We start from the raw sequence: 24058 nt of genomic DNA, 5'->3' as shown, positions 1-24058 counted from the left end.
CCGGCATGCCTGATTCTAGTTCAACCCTTTACAAGACATGCCAGGACCCTTTGTGGGCCAACGTAGGGCAGGCAAAGAGAGAAGTGCAGCCTCCTCGAGATGTCATTATTCCAGGGGAAATTGCTGCTCTCGCTAGCGGCTGCAGCTGGGCGATACACTGTAAAAAGCAGAGGCATTGGGAACAATCAGTAAGAAAAGGGTGCTTGAAAAAGCCATTTTGTCAGGCATGAGGATAACTGTTGCCATTTTTTTCTTTGTAATTGGCTGTCTTATAATGAAACAACTATTTCATAAGTCTAAACATAATATTTTATTTATTTTTGTGAAATACTGGATGCGTCAAGGTTTGCCCAGGTACTCCAGAATGCTAAAAAATGCAGCTTTGATTTAGTAAACCCTAACAGATTTGCAACGTTAGATGATGATGATAATTGATTTATTATTATTATTATTATTATTATTATTATTATTACGAAAGCTATTTTGGGTTTAGTTGGATGATGCAGATTTCTTAGCTTTCTTGAAAAAAAAAAAAATCCACTGGTGCATCTTTCCATTTTTGCATATGTGCACATGTGTGTGTGCTGGGAGAAACAGCGGTCTATCTAGCTGTGATGCAAATAAGCTTGGCATCCTATACATTAATTAGGATTCTCAGAGGAGTAAATGTGAATCGTGATTGCCGCTGCTGCATCTTTCAGCAACTCATCTACAAAAAAAAAAAGAAAGAAAAAAAGAGAAAAGTTCTGTGCTTCTGCACAACATATCTTATCATATTGCTTGGCATTATATTGTATATTTGAATAAATAATATAGACATTATTCATTAATGCATATTACTAAAAAAAAAGAATGTTATGATAATGATAGTACACACCTGAAGTGCATGTCATTGCCAACTTTTTATATTTTCAGAGAAATGCACAGAGACCAAAATTCTCTTTAATGCTCGTGTGAAAATATTCCATCAAACTTTCTTTTTGTCATATGCTCTGACATTTCTCACAGTGCAGGTTCCACTGTAAGTAGGAAGAAAGACTTTCTCTCTCTCTCTCTCTCTCTCTCTCACACACACACACACCCTCTCTCCCCTCCCTGCATGTGGGGAGGGACTCGAGCATGGCTCCATGACTGTGGCTCTCAGGGCTGGGAGGGAGCGGAGCAGACATGTCGGAAACCTCCCACGAGGGGCCCCGTGTAATTCGATGCACGCTGTTAAAGCTTAGAGTATATTGTCTTCTCTTGCTTATGAAGCCTCCACCCACCGGCCCACCCTACATTTAGTGGATCATGTGACTGTGGTAAGTCATTTGCAAGTACAACAGTTCTCTGTGAGCCCCCATTCATTTCCTGAGAACTACCCAGAGCAGCTGAGAGGAGCTGAGCAGAAGGGAGGGAGTCAGAGAGAGAGAGAGAGAGAGAGCGAGCGAGGAGAGGAAGACACACACACAGAGAGAGAGAGAGAGAGAGCGGACTGTATAAGGAAAACAGTTTCTGCCTCTCTGCAGCTCCTGATCAGGTCTGTATATCTATTTTTATATCTTGATTCACTCTCACTTTCTTTGATCGTTCACTACAGTTCTGCTCCATGTATGGTGTTTTCTTGGCTTGTCACTGGTTTAGTTCTGTGCATCTTGTTAAACTGTCATTATGCTGTCTCGTCAAATGACAACTCAGATCACCTCTTGTTCGTCATGCCCGTACCCAGCATTACACGAACATCTCAGGCAGGTGCTGCCAGTTGCGTTACCGAATTAATATTACTAGAGAAAGAACCACTTTAAAGAACATTTTTAATTTTTGTCACTTTTTTACTGAAGTATTGTGCAGCGTCTCAGCAGCTTCCCTGTAGATTTATTTGTACTTGTACTGTCTGACAAATATTCAGGGTTTTAAAAAAACGAAAAAAAAAAACAAAAAACAACTCGCTGATTACAGAGAGTGTTTTTCTGCAGTTACTGTTGACACACTTTCAGAGATGTATATGTGTGAGAACGAGAGACAGAGCAAAAGGATGCTTATAGGATGATAGCCAAGGTCTGTTGTCTTCATTTACTTAAAAAGTTTGTTCCGTGTAGAATATGTATGTGTGTTTCCATGTACAGTACGTATGGGAAAAAGGACCAAATACTAATATGACAGATTTGCTCATTCACAAGGCGCAATTGCCAACGAGTTAAAGCTTATGAGGCTTGAGTGGCGGTGGAAGGACACCAGGGGTGGGAGGTGTGTGTGTGTGTGTGTGTGTGTGTGTGTGGGGTGGAGGCTGACAGACCGGGTGTTGCAAGGGTGGTGTCTTGGATGTCATCTGCTCCTCTGGCACTTGCAGAGGAACAGTCATTGGTATTGATGGCTGGCTGTCAGTGCGGCTGTGGGCTGGCCCGTGGCTGTTCTTTTCAATTACAGCAAACCTGGCCAGAGCTGACAGCAAAGGCATTTGCACACAGGAAGTGGTGTTGGGCTATGCTGTTGGATAGCATTGGGTGTCAGTGTGTACTGACCTGTGGGACTTTAGCCTGTGTTAGTGCTTGCCTGGAACTGTGAGGCAACTGTTCGCTTTAGCTGCCCTCTCCTGCTGCTTAAGACTATTCACCCAAAGAGATTACGTCCTATTTAACTTTCACTCTCTCTGTATTTAAACACTACTCTGCTTAAAGACAGTGTGTGTATGCATGGTGGGGTGGTCTATATACTGTAAGCTGCGTTAAAACCGATTAAAAACTTTGAAATGAATGTTGTAAATACTTTAATAATGAAATCATTTACTTACTTTGGCTATAAACACAAGATCAGACACTTTCATCTACATTGACCAGCCACACATCACCTCTGATCCATACAAATTAACATCTTCTTTCTTTTTTTTAAAAGCTTTGAAGAAAGAAATCCATTGCCCTTGTCTCTGTCAGGAGAACATTGAAACGTATTGTCCGTGGTTCCCAGATAGCAGGTATAGGGGTTCAATAGTAGCACACAATCATCAGAGGAAGGTCTGCTTATCTTCTTATCTTCACTGCTTCCAGTTTACTCAGCTGCATTGCAGGATTCCATTAAAAGACCAGCATGGCCTTAACTGGGGGAGGAGTGTTCAAAGTTAACCACCTCTGTGTTGCCCAGAGGTCTGTCAGGTTAGACTGTAGAGGGTGTAGATTATTGATGGGCACTGCCTGAAGAAGAACGCCGCGCTAGAGGGGTCAGCTGGTAGAACCCATAAAAAGCGCCCTTCATCCTTGGTGCAAACAGGCTCTAGGGTTGAGTTATGGCAAGAGAGCACCAGGCTAGACTTATCTGTGGACAACCCCTGGCCCCAAACTGTGGTAATTCGACATATGTGACAAATATACTGCACACAGTATAGGGAGAGAGAAGTTTTCATTATGTACAGTAAAAACCATAAGCCACTTAATCCAGGCTCTTTTATGGAGTGATGGATACAGGAGTGAATATTGGATTAACACAGTAAAAGGAGCGATTGGTGTGGTGTACCTCTGACATAAAAACCTCCAGGATTTGGTCATATTGTACTCCATCATAAGTGAGATAATTTCATGTTAATTATCAGTGTAAGTTACAGCATAAGAGAGGCTGAGGATATTTTACTCACCACCGTCATGTATGAAATGACTCAGGCACATGCCCACAGAAAACAACAGAGAGAATAATATTACTCTTTCACACCTAGAACAATGAAAAATTTATAGTAAACAAGTAATTAAATAAAACAATGAAGCGTGATTTGATATGAAAATTCCACAAATTAGCTCTCGCTTGCCAGGGCTACTCAGTAGTAAAGTCGCCAAGACTTATTTATCTGCATTTAGCTATATTTTTCAAGGAAAGACTAATAATCAGTACAGGCTACCGATTGGTATGAGATTATTTACATGTGCTACTTTGTAATTATTATACTTCCTTGATTTATGGTTAGGGAAATAAGGACACTATTCACTTCTATTCTATTCTAATTCATTTGTATAACACTTTTAACACTGGACATTGGACAAGCAGCTTTACAGAAATAGAAATTCTTGATGTAAATTGAAAAATGTTTGTCCAATGAACAAGGTAAGGAAAACCTCCAATCCTCCAATGGGAAACCAATCCTCATTCGCGTGATACGAGATAGATACAACCATGAATCAATCCCTTCTATAACTTTGTGTTATAAAGTCCATAGTGCAACAGTGCAACAAGAAAATGCGTTAAAGTTAATTTTGTTGAGATTCACTGATGGAGAGTTGAGTACAAAAAATGTTTGTGGCAAACAAAGTTCCTTCACTATGTTTGTATTGATGCTCTTCAAGGGCATGGCGCATAAAGCCTAATCACTCTCGTCTTCCAGTTTTTTCCTCATTTCTACATTTTTGCAAAGTTGCAAATGTTCTCGTGTGTGATCTGTGGCGTGTTCAACCCTTGACCTGTTTGTCCAGCACTAGTTTGTTTACTATAGCTGTGGAGGAAAGCGGGGCCAGTTAAACTTTGACACAGTTAGCAGAATGTGAAGGGGCTTCGTTGGATTTAGTGCAATATTACACAGTACAAATTATTTACCTCCTATAGACAGTAACTGAGGCTTTGGGTGACTTTAGGTGTAGCATAATATTACATCCTCCTATATCTTTATGAATGAGATATTTCTATACAAAACATCTGGAATGAATAATTCACTTCAGAAACCTGCTAATTTCAAACCTCTTCTATATACTTGCAACAGGAATTTTTTCCTGGTGGGGGGGAAATATAGATAGCTTACAGTGCTTTCAAGAGACTCAACTAACAGTACCAACTCAACTCAACTCAACTCATCTTTATTCGTATAGCACACTGCATTTATTTATTTATTTATTTGCCCAACAGTTTCTGCTGTGGTAATCCGGGATCTGATCATTTTCCTAAAATGAATGCAAATAATATACAGTACATGACATTACATACCTTAATCCTTAATCTCTGCAAACCTTAATCTCTGCATTATAATCCGATTGTTTTAACTCTTAGTTTTTTTATTTAACTTTGTTCATTCCTTATATATATGATCTTTCCTCTATATACAGTATGCCTATTAATATTTTTAGATATTCAAACATAATAATTTTTTTATATAATTATGCTATGTATAATATCATATGCTTCAGTATACTTCTCTCTCTCTCTCTCTCTCTCTCTCTCTCTCTCTCTCTAGATCTGTTTATCTATATACCCCACTGCCACATGAATCGAATAACAATGATTATTATTAATATACTATTAAACTGGTAGGACGACAATTGCCACCCAAGCCTCAAGTGTCACACCATTTGTTTCCATTCAAAGTCTCTCCCTATGATCTTGTATCGTTAATGCTGTGTAATGCCTTCTCCCGCACATCCCAAAGATCCACAATGAGGTTAAGGTCTGCACTCTGTGATGGCCAATCCATGTGTGAAAATGATGCGTCATGCTCCCTGAACCATTCTTTCACAATTTAAACCTGATAAATACTGGCATTGTCATCTTGGAATATGCACGTGCCATCAAGAAAGGAAAATCCATTGATGGAAAAACCTCATCATTAAGTACATTCAGATTGTGAGCTAACCTCATTTTTTGGGCACAGACCGTTGCTGAACCTAAACGTATACATGGAGCACTCTCCAAAAGCTTCATGATTATTCTTTTTATCTCATTTTGGGGAAAATTACTCTTAAATCTTTTTTTTTTTTTATCATATTTTTATTCACATCCTGTTAACACGTTAGTTTAATAACACCTGTTACAATGATAGCTGGATTCATTACTAATTAGTGGTTAAATAATTGAAATGGTGATTGCTTTTGTCAAAGTTGACAGGAAACACAACAAAGCTTAAGTCCCTCACCATCTGATTTCATCAGCATCGAAACAGTGCACCACAATAGATGCCTTCAACTGTACCATATCCCTTCTTCCAGCTGGAGTAAATCCATGTGGGAAATGGATGACAGAGCCTGAGCGGTATAGTGAGGAGTGAGTATCTGATTGTACATGAAGAGTAGTATGAAGCGCTGTAAGTGACAGGAAGAGCAGAAGAGCTGTGCCACTTGCCATCTATCCACCATAGTCTCTCTAGCGTCACCATGACAACGCACCCGCCGTCCACGATTGTCAGTTACTGAAACCTGAGAGGACTTATAGGGAAGTTAGCAGTGCGAAGTGTTGTTTGGTCATTGATTTGGTGACAAGCTCATCATTTTGTGCTGTTTCACACTGAAAACAGATCACTTGTGTGTGACCGAGCTCTCTTAACACCACCATCAATTAAAAACCGAGGGTCCGTACAGTATATCATCTTTAAAAGCTTTAACTCATCTCATTTTTGAATCCTATGTTGACTCCGACTTTTACTTTTTTAGTCAATTTTAGGTGAAATAAGAGAATCTAAACCGTATCTAAACAGGAGTCGGCCCATGTGAAGCATGAACATAAACACAGCTGCTTTTTGTATTAAGTGCTCCCTGAATGGGCCAAATTTCTGTTCTAAAAATATTCTCACACAAGACATCCTGTATTACTGAACATTTCGGTGGTGTACATTTCTTGTTGGAGTTGTTATTTGTTGGAAAACAGACGGTGAGTAATATAAGTATACGCCTGCAGTTTGAAAGGGTGTACATGTTTACATGTAGTAGCTCAAGGCTGTCAAGAGCCGTGTGAGAAATATAAAGCTGTGTTTATGATGTTCCTCTGTACAGCATTGCTCAATCGGTTTGTTCGGTGCTCGATCAGTGTGTGTGTGTGTGTGTGTGTGTGTGTGTGTGGGCGGATGGGTTTGCAGAAACTGTACACTGCTTAGTGAAAATTGTTTGCTTGTGTTGTTGAAGTGTATTTCCAAGAGCTGGAGCAGATAAATATGGTCATATCAGTATTCAGGTTGTGGAAGTAAATATACTTCTTCCTGCACACATTAAGGTGAGAGGAGATACGTGTTAACATTACTGGGTGCTTGTGCGTAGTGTGTGGTTTCTGTTTGTGTGTGTGTGTGTGTGTGTGTGTGTGTGTGTGTGAGAGACTGTTTATGTTTGTGTACATGTGTGTATGTCTATGTGTCTATGTGTGTGTGTGTGTGTGTGTGTATGTTTATTGGAGAGGGCAGTGAGAGAGCAGGACATGACTAAGGCAGACTACAGACTGCCCATTAAGACTGGGATACAGTCACCCCTGAGGGACAGAAGACTCGTTTATGGTACAGATGATAATGCACTCCACCACCTCCACCCTGAACTCTGGCATTTCTCTACACAAACACACACATACTGTACATACTCACACACATCATATGCGCAACCTTTAACAGAATCACAATATAATTCCACTTCTATTTTCACATATATTTGTGTAACGAAGGAATAGAAACTAAAATGTGCTACAGTTTTTTCATTTATCTTAAACAGAAAGTTATGACAAGATCGATTCCAGTTAAAGCGATGTGTTATACTGTAGTATGGTGGTCCAGCATAATCAAACAGCATAATCTACACAAAACTCCTTGACCTTTAATTACCTCTTCAAGGTCCAACCTCATTTAATATCCAGGTTTTTAAAATGTGGACTAAATACTACTAAAGTAAACATAATGAATAATCCCTCATAAAAGCTTATTTTCTTTAGACCCTTAGATGCAGAACTATATTTATTATTATTTATTATTTTAACTTTCCAACTATGATGTGCATTTCAAAAACATGCGAGATAGCACAGCGTGAGGGTGTCGCATTATTTTTGTTTTCTACATCTGCGCTCTGGGTTGTGTTTGCTTTGGGTGAATGGGTTACCTTTCTTCAGAAAAAGAGTCCCCATGCGGCCTACAGCTGGTCCTGGCACTCAGATGGCTTCTGAATTTTTTTTTGTCTTGAGCAAAATGATTGGGACAGCTGTGTGTCACCTTTAGCAGAGATTTCTTCTTTGTTTCTCGCAGGATTGTTGAATGTGTTTAAATTGAATTAAGTAAGATGTGATTAACTAATTAAGAAAGTGACTTTATTGTATCCAGGGAGTGATTAAACAACTCTTTCGCTTCAGAATGGTAAGCCAACAGCAGTGATCCTTTGAGATAAGAAAGGGATGTTTTACAGCGAATGATGGGTGACAGTAGTGATACTGAGAACTGTCAACTTTACAGGCTCATGTCAGGGACTTGACTAATTACATTGGGCTGTGCTCATTAAGAGGGATTAATGACATGTGAATGAACGTGACGGTATGAATCTGCTCGGTTAATCATGGCGACCTGTCAGCGGCTCAGCGTTCAATAAGTCAGGTTCTGTGTTGATGCTTGTCATTATAGTGAAAAGCACTAGTGAGCCACTCCAGAGGATCACAACCTTGGTCTGGAACGACTATTCTTTAAAAGAGAAAGACAGAGAGGTTCATTAGTGTGCTGCAGTGCATTACAGATCAGGCCGGCTCGTCTGTGTGTGTGTGCACCGAGGGCTTGAGGTCAGTGCATAAGGAGCAGTGGGTGCATGTCAGTGATTGAACAATCTTTATTGATCCGGTCGAGGTCGCCTGTTTCTCCACCACATTCTGCTATCGGGGTTTTCCACAGTGATCAATTCTAAATTGCTACACACCTCTGAGAGCAGTTAAGGTTTTCGTGTCAGATCTATTTTGGCGCACCAGCCGCTGATACCCCTGCACTTAGACAAAGAGGAACGATAGGAGGGGTCATGTGTTTCTGGTCACATCCACTATTTTAAGGTTATGGGTTGCATACGATCAGATCATTTATATTTCCTAAACTGTCACCATTTGTAAACAGATTGCTAGCTTGGAGTAAGAACTGATTTGTTTAAAATTAGTAACAACTAGAGTGCGTGTGTGTGTGTGTGTGTGTGTGTGTGTGTGTGTGTGTGTGTGTGTGTGTGTGTGTGAAATGTAAAGCGGTGTGATATTGTAGAGGAGAGTGCAGGAAGGGGGCACACTACAGTGGCACTGCCAGATTTAGCAAGGGATCCAAGGATCAGGAAGCCTGACCTGTTTATGAGAAACGGATAAATCATACAAGAACCACCCACATGTAGTTGTTTTGTTGTGAATGAAAAAAACAAACAAAAAAAAGGCAAAAATCCTATTGACTTAATGTGCTTGTTTCATGCCCCAAGCATGACATGTTAAATCTAAACATCAGCACCAAAAACCAATTCCAGAGCAAGATGTCAAACAGTGTGGTTATCAAATATTAGAAAATACAGTCATTCAAGCTGTGTTTTGAATGCAACCTGGTTTCCACCTTAATTTGCACATCAAACCAAGGTTCAGGTTAGGCTTAAGCAAACTTTGTCCCATTATGTAAGCAGATGTATGAACCGTGCAGTGAGCCTTAAACATGAACATAGTTTGGTTTAATCATCAGTGTAAAACCTTTAATATTGCATTATGAATGGTGGTAGGACAACCGTCATGTTTCTAGCACTTAGCCTGATTACACACCCTGCATATACAAGTGTGTATGAACCAAGTGACCATTTCACCCCTACAGAATTACTGACACAGGATCTCCCCATGCAGAAATAGCCAGAGCCGAAGGACAATCCACTGGACTACAAGCACTTCCGTCAGCCCAATAGAGAGCCTACTTAATGTTAACACCAGTATCAGCGTTCTATTAAAGGGCTCCTGCCTTCTATCAGGTGTTTGAGGCCACAGGAGATGCTGAGAAAAGTGATGTAGCCTACTGTAGGGCTGCCATTCCGGTATCTATGCTTTTTTCTCCCCTGTTAGGATAAAGGGTCTTGCAGTGGGGGGTTGTGAGCATTAAGGCTTGCTCACTTTGTCCACTTATTGTGTTTTTTTACTCAGGGTAAAAATAGCCAGTGTGTACCTAAACTGCATTCCATCGTCTCTAAACTACACTCTTGCCAGGTTCCAATACAAGCCGGTGAGGATAAAGTCATCACTTCCAGTACATTTACACAGTTCATCTGGTTTTTCAAAGATTTTTCGAAGTTTATCTCTCAGTAGGAGCACATTTGTCAAAGTTATGCGATAAATGGAAGCAACAAAATGAGAATACAATTCGTCGCACGAAAGACATGATTTGTGACTGCTGATTTTAGCCAAAAGAGAATGGCTAAGAGGGTCCCCTGAGGTAAATACATTGATGAGGACACACACACACACACACACACATAAGGAGGGGAAGAAAGAGAGAGAGAGAGAAATCTCAGTGGGATTGAAGTAGCATATTCCTCTTGAGTTCGATTCAAAAATGTCCCCAAAGCATCCACAGCCTTAGGATTGACCTGCCTGCCAAAGAAAATGCTTCTTATGAAATGGAAAGTCTGAAGTCATTCAGCTTGTGCCAGAAAAGATTAACAGCTGAAAAAAGTGTCCACCAGAGTATAGGGGGCTAGGGTTAGGGGCCCCTGCAATGTTAGTGGACGAAGCATGTGTGGAAAATAAATTATACAATGCCTACGGAATTTCACTTTCAATTCAGCTTCAGTAAGAGTCAGAGCTAATATTCCTGCTAAGCTTTTACACAGTCATTCCACTCTCACTCCTCCAGTGACATGAACCATTGGCATGTACTGTTTGAATGGACAGCACTAAAATGATTTGTGAGAGAGAAAAGTGGAAGGCTTACAGCCACATATGTGGGTGGTGCTGGCAGTGCTGACAAGCTCTTTAAAAATTAACAAAAAGCCAACAGAATTAGCCTGGCAATCATCACGTAATGAACTGGCTATTCCCTTCTTTTTTTTTTCTCTCGCTAAAAGCATGACAAGTTCCTGTGAGAAACACAAGGGTAAAGTGAACAGAACAGTTCCTTTTGGTGCTCTGCTGGAGTCGATGTCAGGCTGACTCATCGTTCGGGGGTGTTCGGAGGGTCTTTGCAGACGGAAGTGGCTTATGAACTGATCTTTCCCTCAGACACAGTGCAGAGCAAGCCGAAGAAAACCCTGCTCTGTGTGAATTCTCACCAGCACATATGATTTTTGACATTCCTGACTTAAATCACTGTCCGAAAAAAAGCCCAGGAAGAGGATAGAGATCCACTGAAATAAATCCACGAACAAGACAAGGACAAGATGCTCTAAGCTTAAGAACAAATAAATACGATAAACAAGATAAGAATGTTGCACACTCACGATATAAATCTTCCTTAAAAAACATGGAGGTTCACTTACTGTACAATGGAGAAGTACCAGCCACTTGTCTTGAATATAATTTAAAGTTATTTTGTTGCTCTGGTCAGACACACACCAACACAGACACACACTAGCACACCCATAACGATCCTTTGTTCGCCCCTTAGCTTGTGGCAGCAGGGTCACCATGGGAGAAAAGCCTTAGCCGAACCAACAGAGCTTATCTGTTAGAACTCTGCTAAACTGCCCCTGGAAAAACCCAAATCCTCCAACTTACAGTATATAGAACACTTTGTTCCAATTATCACCTACTTTTCCATGTACAGAATTACTAATACAATGCAATATATAATACTTCATATATACAAGTGTAAAACATCCCCAGATATAACTCCACCAATTCCATATGATGCGCTCACTGTAAATAGCAGTAATCCCCAGACCAGGCACCCATTTTCACATTACTTGTATCAGTGCAATACTGGGTTTTAAGAAACACTGCCAGATTAAGTCTGGCAAGAATGCAAAATAAATTTAGTGAGCCCCTGGCTGTAGAGGGCTGAATGCTCAGTGCTCTTTTAAATTATTATGTGGTGGGGTCACTGCTGGATCTGGGAAGGTCACGCTTTTGTGTCTTGGGCTGCCACCTCGTATTGATCCGCTTGTCATTAGCTGAGCTCAAGTCTACACAGATCCCTTTCCATGAAATGCAATGGTCTCTATCAGCACCCATCTTTAGATCAGTGCTTGAGCTGTGAGTGGTCACTGGAATGCCATCAACATCTCCTCCCTCCCTTTTCTCTGTTTCCCTTATGGCCAGAACAAGTTCTGGGTGATTACTCTTCCCATTGGCCATTTCTAGTTGAATTGCTGTCATTCTTTTCATGTGCCTTTTGAGACCTAGTTCTGGTAGTGCATGGCAACAAGACGCCTGAGCATTCGCCACCGTTCACACTTCAAAGCCGTATTGAAATGGAATGATGATTTTAATCAGTTCTCTATAACAAACACAAGCTTACGGTTTGTGCATGCTTAAACAGTGTTCAGTTAGTTTAAGAGAGGCATTTCTTCCTATTTTTTAATTAGTTCTGTAGATATACTCTATTTAGAAGTGTTTGGTTCAATAACTTATTATTGTTGTTCTTGTGGCAAAGTTGAAAAAAAGCTCATTATTGCAAAAGGCATTTTAGTGATGAGCAAATATTATTAAACCTAATGTCGTTACCATTCATTACATATTATTGTATTAATTAATTGTATATTCTTGCTATTGCTTTTCAGCAGTAAAATCCTGCACAATTCTTCATTTCTCATATATTAAATAATCCAAAAGCAAAGCAAATGACTGTACGTATATTTTTGATATATCTTTGTGGCCATCAGTGCATGTGGTACAGTTGCACAGAGTGGTGCAAAGAGGTTGGGTTTGAGTGAACACTGCTGCTGCAACAGCTAATCAGATCAGCTTATGAACCCGTTTTCTTCATTGGCAACGTTTCTGCTACAAGCTCTATAAAATACAATATTTAGCCATTATTCTGCAGTGTGCATGCTAATACAGTAATATATAAATGATAGCTTGATTAAAAAAGGTAAATGGCAAACTCTAACTCTGTTTTTAGCAAAGGAACTAAATGGTCATAGGTCACTGCATGGACTACGAATGATTGCTTTACAAGGCAACACGTTTAAAATGCTGCACTTAATTCAGGGATATGAAAAGAAGGCATATTAAGTGGCAGTAACCCATTCACAGTTTTAAACCAAAATGATTTCCTTTCTCACTGAAAATCAAGCGGATTAATGTATAGCTGAAGAATAAAGCGCTTCACTTTAAACCTTATTTGTTAAGATAAAACATACATCATTTTGTAATTTTTTGGGGGTTGGCTATTTATGATAATTTACTATTATTGTCTTTCTTCTTCTGTAGTCTTAATCAAATGGTGAGACATGTGAGAATATAAAAAGCTGATAGTTAACATCACAGTGCTCCACTCAGTTATGTTAATGATGTAATTTTAACTACTTCCCATGAAATACCCAGCTGCTTGATTTTCTTTATTGATTTCCCTTTGGAGATTTCTCGAGTGGTCTTTGTGCGGTTAGCTTGGCCAGAGGTTTCCCCATATAGCCTCTGTACCATTCCATTTGATATCCATTACTGTTGGAGAGTGTGATAGCATATGATGTGAATGGATGACAAATATAGGGCTTGTTTGCAGGCATATAAGAATGGCTGCCTGTCAGACAGCAAGGTCTCTGGTCACTGATAAAGCTCATGTGTTGATCTAGAGGCACAGCAAACCTCGGTGCTCCAACTTAGGTTGCCATGGTAACATCTTCTTGGTCCACCACTACCTGAAGACATCCGTATCACAATACATGTTCACTACGGCTAGATCAGTGGAGGACCATGCTTTTTTATGTAACAAAAGACTATGGACCAGATGTACCTATTTCAGGAGGCACAGTGGAAAATGGAACTTGATGCTTGACGATGCTTCCTACATTAACATTCGGGTTTATTAATGCTACAGTTCATTGTGCAAACTGCACCTGGAACCACCTACAAAATGCAGTCTGCTGTGTGTGGAGTAAATTACTGTGTAAAAAGCAGTTGGGAGGTGCTGAAAATATAAATCTCTCTCTTTCTCTCTCTCTCTCTCTCTCTCTCTCTCTCTCTATATATATATATATATATATATATATATATATATATATATATATATATATATATGTTGTTTATAAAATAACCTAAGCAGCAACCTCATTTCCCCTCTCATCTGTTCCAACCACATTCTTTTGCACACAAGTTTTGTTGAACACCTTATACCTCTCTCCAAAAGGAATGAATGCCACATAGCACTCAACATCACCAGAATACCAAGAATACCATCGATCATCATCTGCACTGTTTATCACTGGTTCATGCCTTAAGTTATATGTTTGTTGCATGCTTGAATGATTCAGAGGTCTCTTTGTGGCTTTACAAACAAAAACATTGCTCTGAAATTTGGTCAGGCACAGGGACTGGACTCTTGGGGTTTTCACAAAATCTGTCTCACCAGCAGTCACAGATTGGTGAATTACAATGCTGATGATGCACTTTAAATTAAACGTTTTGTATTGTTTTTAATGTTTCTCATAATCTTCAACAATCTTTGTCGTTAAAAAAGTTTTTGTGTGTAACAAAACTCATTTTTTCCCTTACACTAATTTTTTCCCTAACTCCCATTTTTTTTTCTGCCAGTGACTTACTACAAAAACATGATCAAAGGATCCATTAGATTTTTTTTCCATCCAAGATATTACTGATTTTCACAATTAACAGTGACCTTAAAATGTGCTTAACATAGTACACATATTGTAAATTAAGCTAACATATCTTTTTAAATGAATAAAATGTTTGCAGTGGAAAAAAAACAGCTGTTCTGCAGAAAAGATTGTTCTAAGCAATAAAACTCCAAACAATACTCAGGGCATGAATTTTCGGAGAAAGGTGCAAGGTGTTCAACAAAACAATGTGCCAAAGAATGTGGGCATTGCTAATCAAGCACTTTGCAATTTAACAACTATCTCCTTTTTTTTCCTCTTTTTGCTCTGATATTCCACTTTTTTCTTCCCTCGAATGCTTCAAGGGTAAAAGACTGTAAATTCTTTTGCTTTAACTTTATTTTAGGTCACATACAGCAAATCCATATTACCAACTGGCCCATTAACCTTCTAGAGCAAATGTGGAGGTGGTATCTCAGTGGGTAGGTGGGTGGGCTCGTGATCAGAAGGTTGTGAGTTCAAATCCTAGCACTGCTGAACTTCTAAACCCTCAGCTGCTCAGTTGTATAAATTTTATCTTTCATCTAATTTTAGATAAATGTACAGTAAGTCTTTGGATAAGTGTGTCTGAGAAATGCTAAGTCACCACTAAAGGCATTGTTTATTTGTGCAAATATTTAAAAGCTTGCAATTCTTTTGGCAAGACCTTTGTATTGACCACTGTTATAGAATGTTTCAGAAGTGTTAACCATATTAAGGCGTGCTAATTGCTTTAGTAGATCTGGCTCTGAGTCATTTGGCTGGCTGACAATTAGCCAACTACTAATTTCACACTCTAGTGTGCTAGGGTTAATTCGCTAGCTGATGGCTCTCTGCAAGCTGGAATAGCCTGGGCCGATTGCTGATTTAGACCGTTGAAGTGGCCTACACCAGGAGTGAAGTGTAATGGAGATGTTGAAAACATATCTGCTATGCTTGCATTTCTTCATATGCTGCTGTTAAAATAATAAGGGAGCAGGTTACCTCAGGACATCTCCTCCTGAGGCACACTTTTATTATGATTGGCTCTTTTCATGAAGGTCTTGTGTCGAAAAGCTACAGCTTCATCCCCGCACATCCATTCTACCACATGCGAGATACTGTCCGCTGTTTCTCTGCATGCTCTGTGCAGACTACATGAGCTCTGCTTGGGTTAAATGAACTCATGAAATTCACCTACCCGATTACATTATTTTCTCATTTGCAACATGACTTGTCCAGAGCATGCTTGTCCTTAAAAAAAGAAGACAGGACTCAATTAAATCTTACAGTGTTAATGCCTGTTAATGCTATGCAAAACTAAACTGGCTTCAAACGCTGTGAGAATTAATGCATCTCCTGTGATTTTACCAAGTACTGTCAGTTTCCCTCTGATCTAGATGTGCTTTCTGTGCTTCAGTGCTTTTAAAAATGACAAATTGAGTAGACACGAAAGAAGAGATGGTCTCAGTGGGACTACTAAACCATTTCATCTTTCCACTGTGGCTATGCTCTGAGAAGTATATTAGCTTGTAATCAGATTCTACCAGTTCATTAAACCTGTCTCGCCGCTCGTCTTTAGTTGTCGGGGCCGGGACGTGGATGCGTTTTTCACTTTTCTGTTTTTCAAGTGCCTCTTACAGTGAGGATCAGGCCGGAGGGGACGGTGGTAAAAAGACTGCAGCCTTTTGTTCCAACATAAAACCACCTAGGGCAGTTTTCATATAGAAGCATTTCTATAAGGCAGGCTGTTGTCTGTAGATTCTTTTTTGTCTGTGTGTGTATTTATGTCTGTCTTCCTGGATGTGTGTCTGTGTGTGTGTTTGTATGAGAGAGAGAGAGAGAGAGAGAGAGAGAGAGAGAGAGAGAGAAAGAGAGAGATGGAGCTTGTCACCTAGGTGATGCAGAGCTTTTTTGTTTTATCTGTAAAATCTCTGTAGTTAATTGTTTCGAGGGTACTGTTCATGTTAAACATCTGTCCTAATTCTTGTACAATAATAAACTTTTTTGTTAGTTGTTTGTCTTCTTCATATGATATGTAATATGTTTAGAAGAACTGATACAGGAAATATGGAACAGTGCTTATATTCGATACAACAATGCATATATTTGATTAGATGCTTTATTAGGAAGACCTGTACATCTGTGTATTCATGCAGTTTTCTGATCAGCCAGCAGTTCAATATTCAGTCAGCCAATATTCTAATCAGACATCGGAAATAGAGAAATGTGATATTGGTGACTATGGCATGATTGTTTTACAGTAAGTATTTTAGATGCTTCTGTAAAAAAAGACTTTTACAGTATGCACATCAGTCCTTGTGGCGCCTCAGGGTATGTGTGCATAGAGTTTGCAGGTTCTCCACGCGTTTGGTGGGTTTCCTCCAGGTGATTCGGTTTCCTCCCTCAATTCAAAGATATGCAGGTTAGGCTAATTGAGGTTCTCAAATTGCCTGTGGTGTGTGTATAAGCTTGTGCGTGCGTTTGCCCAATGACGGATTGGCACTCCATCCAGGGTGCCTCATGCCCTAAGTCTCCTGTGACCCTGTACACAGGATAAGGCTGTATAGACAATGATTGAGTAATAGTAAAAAAATACCTCTAGCTCATAGCACATGTGCCATGGGAAATGCCATGTTGGTGAGCGAGGTCAGAGGAAGATGGCCAGGTCAGTTTGAGCTGAGAGGAAGCCTGTAGTAACTCACATAAACACCCTTTAGTTGGTAAACATTGGTTAACAGAAAAGCATCTTAGCATGTACTGTGCAAAATGCTGGAGACACAGCAAATTTCTTCTTACTAAATTAAATGAAATTAAATTATGTAGTTTGAATTTTTTTTAAAGTGCCTGAATATATGAGTTATAAATTTTTTTAATAAAGTATACTTGTATAATGTTGTTTACTGTAGATTGTTTATGCAACCTCATTTCCCCTCTCGTCTGCTCCAACCATTTAGCATTACCAGTATAATCACCGGCCTGATCATCTATCTTCATTTGCACCCATTTTTCACTTTTACGTTTATGGCCTAATTTAAATGATTTATGCTTGAATGACTCGCATGTCATTTAAAAAAAATCCTCTGAAACTGGTCAGGTCCACGAAGCGAAACTTGCCATAATCAGAAGCCAAAAAAGTCTTTCAGGAAGCCTGGAGAACTATTCCTTTAAGACTGCATTAAAAAAAAAAGTTGGCTAACTTGGAAGCAAAATATGAGGAACTGAGGGGTGGCTTAAGACGTTTGCACAGTATTGTACAAAACATGGAACCTTAAGCTGGATGGGCAACAAGAGCTGTAGGCATCTAAGGCTACATACTGTAAGAATAGGAAATTGCATAAATCAACATGCATAGAAGTAATTATATATATAAAAAGAAAAGCCAGGAAGTAAATCCACCTGCATTTGCATAATCTTTTATTTTTTATTTTTTTATTTTATAACATCTTAATTTGAACCGCACACACAAAGCTGGATGGCTTGCGAGTCCTTAAATAGGTGGGTCATGGTTTAAACACGTCAAGTTACCAGCTAATGACTCTTTCTTTTTTTCCTTTCATTTTAATCTTAAAAATGACATCATGAGGCTGATTTAATGCAATGTTGTTGGAATGTTCAGTTCAGTTATCTGTCAAATACAATTCAGACTTATGTTTAGAATAAAGTAAGAATTTTGCGAGCATTAAAATCCTTCCTTTCCTCTTGATGTTTTTTATGCGCACTGTTCAGGGATTCGCACACAATATGTTTTCAGACAAGTCTTTTAGTTTGCGAAAAGGTAAGCCACATGTTGAACCGCTCTACATTTGTTCTAGACTAATTACTCTAGACTCGCTTAGTGTCTATGATCCCATTATAGAACAGAACCATCTGTGTGCACCACTTTAACAGCCGTGTAATGAAAATGCCATCACAGATGTGTTTTCTTACTACAGGGCATAAATCTGTTTACTAACTACATACCTTCATGAAATCATCAGCCACTCTATTGTATTCAGTGTTTCCTGTTTAGTGCGAGTAGCAGTTCACTTTAGTGTGGAAAAGCTAAGGAGTAGCATATGAGTGCTTAGTCATGGTAAACACAACTTACCCAAGTCTCACCTCTGTCTGTTCCTCTCTGCCTCTGTCTGTCCTCACAGACGCCATCAATAACAGGATGTTAATGCTTGACGGAATGCCAGCAGTCCGAGTCAAAGCAGAGCCTCTGGAATCCGAGAGAGGGGTAAGGAGTCTGTTGCCTTTTCACATTGCCCTATATAACCATATATCACCAAGTTCTCCATGTTTACCCAGTGTATTTGTCCCAAACCCATACGCTTTGATACACACAAGCAAAAAAAAAAAGACTTGCTTTTCACAATGTGATAGCTTAATTACTTCCAGACTTGGTAGAACAGTTTAAGAGGTCCACTTTTGGGGCAGGGTGTAGCCATGGTGGCCCTGATGGAGCAGTAGGATGGGGAGAGAATCACAGCTGAAGAAGGAATGCTCTTAGGGTTTCCAGTCTGCAATCAGGCTGGCCATCTTGGCAAGAGACAGACACAGATGCACAAACACACTGCTGTCTTTCTCTCATTCTTTATTATATATTGATTTTTTTATGTCATCACATCACGTGTGTGTGTGTGTGTGTGTGTGTGTTTGTGTGTGTGTGTCACTCCCTTTGCTTCTACTACATGTCTAGGAATACTGAACTGGTCTATTTGTAGTCACTTCAACTTCCTAAGAATGTTATTGTACAGTATGTTACTGTATGTTGTTCATGCTGTAACCTAGTGAAGTGACTTTATTTCTGTTTTTCTTTCTAAATTAAGATACATACCGTGTATGATAAGTAGTTCAACTCAATGTAGTGTGAGCGATTAGAAATGAATTATCTTGCACACAGAGCATAGTTCGCTTTCAGTTTATCCCCAAACAGCTATAGTGGGAAGCGAACTACATATAAAGTGTCTCTTTAAAGGATATCACACCACAACGGGAGTCAGATGTGGTCTTCATCTGGGTGGAGACTTGCCAAGACCAAGCTGGAAATGGGAGTGAAAGCCTTTACCCCAACAAGCTAACATAAATACCTCAGACACTAGCCTCAAATTAAAAACGAAAGGCAGCGAGACAGAAGGCGAGCTGGTAGGAGTGAGGAGGCGTGAATATGAAAGAGTGGGCTGACTGAGGTTTAGAAACACACTGCTTTCTGCTGCAATGACATTCAAACAAGGGAAGGAAATGTGACATGCATGGTTTTTTTTTTTTGGCTTTCCCACAAACCTTTTTAGATTTAGAGCGATGTTAGTTTGGCAGAAATTGAAATCAGGTTATTTATTTTAGATTGGATTTCACAGTGAGGTTCAGGATCACTTTACTCATTCACACATTTGAAAAAAAAGGAGGTTTTCCATAGTGGTTTCATGGTGTCGTCTTCTAATGACCTGTTCTGTAATCACAGTGTCAGTCTCTGTAAATGCACCGGCTGCAAATCATTCATACTGTTTTGTTTAATTAACAGGATGTAATGTAATGTTTTGATCTGTTAACACATTTAAACAAATTGCTTTAGAGCTAAACAAGCCAGGTGAATAATGCGGATTGTCATTATTTTTCTGGTGAGCTCAAACTCAATGCAGTGTCGAGCTATGTGAGTGTGTGTGTGAGAGAGAGAGAGAGATGTGAGGGTGCTTCTCTGGATGCTGCAACCACATAATACATGCATACTGTGAACACACATGCAAATAGAAAAACACACACTCAATCTCAAAGAGTACATCTTTTGGAGTTTGGTAGATTGGGGAAAAAAATTAAGGTTAAAGTAACATTAACAGCTTAGAACACTTTGCCTGATTGTTGTGCCTTTTTTTTCTGCAGAAAAATTGGCTATTTTGTAACACAGCTCAAAAATACAAGAAGTTATTCAGTAATTACATTCGCAACTAAAGCTGTGGTTAAGTAGTCCTGCTGCAGTTCCTCAGTCTCCTCAGAGTGGTTAACCAGAGATATCATTGTTCTTAGTGACTTGAACTTGACAAAAATTTATTTGTCTCATCTTATGGACAAAGTCTTTTAATTGTCGCTGTCGGGACTCATCATAAACTTCATACAATCAAGGTTTGATGAGTACTACTAAACTTTAGGTTTTCCTGACACGTACTGTACTATGATTCTGTGTGCATGTATCTCAGTCACAATTAACCTCATGAGACCTCATGAGTCATCATCTGAAGGCATCACATTTTCTCCCAATCAGTGTATACTTGTGTTAGTTTTGTGGTTGAACAGTATATACCAGTCATTCACAACACTAATAGCATCACAACAGGATTTGAATAACGTTGATTATCAACTACTGTATATACCGGTAAACTGGTAAAAGGATCATGAGCAACCAAGGCTCATCAACGCTTGAGTTCAGTCTGATTAAGCCGAAAAGCCAATGCAGCACAAATTGCTGAAAAAGTCAATGCTGGGAAAGATGGAAGGGGATCAGAACATCCAGTATATCACAGCCTGCTGCATATGAAGCCAAGTAGGCAAAGAGCTCAAGGTTGTTAAATTTCATGAGATCTCAATCCAACTGAGCATTCATGGAATGTGCTGGACGAAAACATCTGATCCCTGGAGGACCCACCATATAGGAATCAGTTGCTAAAGTAAAAAAATCTAGATGGTTTTAATGTTACTGGTTTAGAAGTTATGGCTGATTGGTGTGTATTCTAGTAAGAGGAGGAATTTTGTGCAAACCTCATGGGAAAAGACATCAGTTGTAATAAACAGAAAGAGTGATTACAAGGTACGAAATGTTAGACGTCGAGACTGAGAAGGTTAAAGGTGTAGAAATAGCAATGTACTGTCGTCTGTACAGCATAAATGTCAGTCATAGCATTTGACACACTAAAGCTTCGTTGTTGTCACTTAACAGGTCACTGTTTGCTGAAATAACCCCTGACCCTCATCACTCTTTTTATTTATTACAACCTGGATAACTGATGCCTTTTACCACAAAGTTTCGACCAACGTTCCTTATCTCACCAGGCTCTTACAGTGAGTTTTGTTCTTTTAACTGAAATATCCTAATTCTATTAACATTTAAACATTAGAACGCTTCAGTCTCTACAGTGTAACCAGTGGTGTCTCTGGATATCGGAGCTTGAATTTAACCCATTTACAAACTGAATCAATTAGGCTTATACTCATTTCATTACGGCTGAAAGATACAGTAAGACATACTTAGCAATCTAGCAATTGAAACACCATCTTTAGGCAGACTGAATGGTTTTACAGCCCTGCTTCTTAAACTGGATTTACTTAATGTGATTTCTGCAGTCAGATACTGTAGGCAGGGTTATAAAGTAAATAAAAAAAATAATTCTTCTTTGTTGGTTCAATCCTTCCCATTTTCATGAAGCAAAATCAGTAACATGAACAGTGATGAGCACAGATCTGATTTAGTTGGAGTGTAAACAGGTTGTTTATATCCTTGTATGGCAATGAAAAAAATGCACATATACAGTAGGTGAAAAACATACAAATATTAAGATTAAATTATTTGTCACATGTCCATGTATGGTCAGCTATGATACAGTGTCCCTGCTAAGGCTGGAACTATTGACCTTCCAATAAGTAACCCAGAGGCTTAACAGTTTGAGCCACCACTGCCCCCAAAATATGTAACTGATAGACCTGTTATCATTATATATATTTTAGTTGTTGTTGATTTCTATTGTGTAGAAAAACCTGGTGAGCCATTGTTAGCCACAATGACATGCTAATCAGAGTGAAAGGCTAGTCACACAATCTTTTCTCTCTGCCCCATCGATTGAAGCTTGTAATCCTGACCTTGTGGCCATGGGTTCTGACCTCTTACTGCTCTGGCCGTAACCGACTAACGTCTGTGTTAAAATCATGTCTTACTGTATTCGAAAATGGCCACCATTTGTGTTTTAGACTGAGATGCTACTTCATTATGCTAGCCATTTATTATTCAGTAATACTTCCTGTAGGCTTAAAATTATTGTAAAAGTTTCACAATGCAGCGGTCATTAGCCAAGGCTCTGAGAGTTCAATCTTCATTCTGTGCCCTCTTCTACGCGTACTGCTCTTACTTCATAGCAGTTAAGACTGCACGGTTGACAAGCTGCATTGTTCACGTTCCTGTACTTTGCCGATTACAAACTGCTGCCCTTTTAAGATTTGTAAAAAGCTGGTGGTTGGGAATGGTCCCAGAATGGCCTTGGGCATGAACTCCCCCCCCCCCCCCCCAAAAAAAAAGACCAAATATACAGTAAGTTATAAAGGTCAGAATAAAGATACAGTTTGAAAAAGTCAGGCTATCTGAGCATGCTTGTTATGTTGGGATTAGCATAAGAAGTAAGTGCATGTGTGGGGGAGTGAAAGGAAGGCTGAGGGACGCCCCGGCTGAGCCACCAGCACATAGCTCCTTCGAGGCACATGACAGTGCCAATGCTGGTCAGGAAATTGGGCCCATATGATGTTTTTGCAGTGGTGGAGAACAGATTTTAGAGGAGATATGAGTGAAGCCAAGAGGAATGAGTCACAGGGATTGAAAGGAACAACATAAGAGAGACACAACTGCAGCGAATGGCACTCATCCCAGCCCTGTGATGTCATATCTTAAACCTCCAAAATAGTGTCACTGTGTGAGAGGGCTTATCTGGGTGCAGGTTAGTGTGTAACAGTGTTCATACTCATAAGTACTGTTTTCTGTTTTAAAGTATACTGCATGACAGCTTGAATAGAGCTTCATATTTTTGTTTATGTCTTTGTCTCTCCTCCTTAGTCCCCTAAAGTGCACAGCTACCCTGATATGGAGGCAGTTCCCCTTCTCCTTAGCAAAGTGAAGGCAGAGCCACCGGAGGACCTGCTCTCTTCTGAGCACTTTCACACTCAGACAGAACCCGTGGACCTGTCAATCAACAAGACTCGGTCCTCACCTCCATCCTCCTCTGCCTCGCCCGTCACTTCGGCCTTCTCTCCGTCCTCCTCCTCTTCATCTTCATCACCATCGCCTTCTGTAATCGCCTCCATTTCTTCAGGAAAGCCCTCAGTGTTGACTCCTGGGCCTCTGGTGGGATCTCCCTCGGGAGTCAGAGGCCAGTCATATTTACATATCATCCACCCAGTGCCCCCTTCCAGCCCCAGCAAACTGGCCAGACAGGTGCAGCGCATCCCAGTAGTGGTGCAGTCATTGCCACTAATGTACACTACAGCAGTACGCTCACCCTCCAACCATCTCAACTCCACCATCATGGTCCCACTGATGGACGAGCCCAAGAGCCATGGCAAAGGTAAGTCCATAAGCTCTGACTAAATGGTTAAGATGATTATTTTTTTATTCTATTTACAAATATAATTTTCAGGATTTTCAAACTCCTGCATTTTTTTTTTATTTAATAATAAAAAATATGTGATTGTGTGTGTTATTGTATTTTAATTTATATACACATAGCATTGAGTTGAAATTATTATTTATTGTTTATTGTTGTTTATTCTAAGCATCATACAGTACTGTGCAAAAGTCTTGAACCACCCTTTATGTCCTCATATTTTCTTTTTAGACTTTCTTTTTATTTTTAATGTAGTCGTGTGCAATAGTTCTCAGCCTTCCAAATTCATTTTTGGCAAGTTTTTGTCTCTACTTTTCA

General features: G+C 39.6%; 1 protein-coding gene across 3 annotated transcripts in view; it reads left to right on the top strand.

Annotated features, from left to right (window-relative positions):
- The first annotated feature begins 1310 nt into the window (after window positions 1-1310).
- klf12b (Kruppel-like factor 12b) overlaps window positions 1311-24058 on the top strand; it is a 42140-nt gene continuing 19392 nt past the window's right edge. Inside the window, exons 1-4 of one of the 3 annotated variants that reach the window (XM_053495968.1) lie at window positions 1313-1519; window positions 18542-18624; window positions 22897-23077; window positions 23194-23701. In XM_053495968.1, coding sequence (XP_053351943.1) covers window positions 23221-23701 — 481 coding nt within the window. In that variant the 5' untranslated portion in view covers window positions 1313-1519; window positions 18542-18624; window positions 22897-23077; window positions 23194-23220. Of the gene's footprint in view, window positions 1520-18541; window positions 18625-22656; window positions 23078-23193; window positions 23702-24058 lie in introns of those variants that run through there. The other 2 variants (XM_053495966.1, XM_053495967.1) reach the window with 2 other exon arrangements.

The sequence above is a fragment of the Clarias gariepinus genome, chromosome 5, assembly GCF_024256425.1.
Source record: "Clarias gariepinus isolate MV-2021 ecotype Netherlands chromosome 5, CGAR_prim_01v2, whole genome shotgun sequence".
In the NCBI taxonomy this organism is placed as follows: domain Eukaryota; kingdom Metazoa; phylum Chordata; class Actinopteri; order Siluriformes; family Clariidae; genus Clarias; species Clarias gariepinus.
The sequence above is the reverse complement of the archived record's forward strand: the minus strand, read 5'-3'. Positions and strand labels throughout refer to the sequence as shown.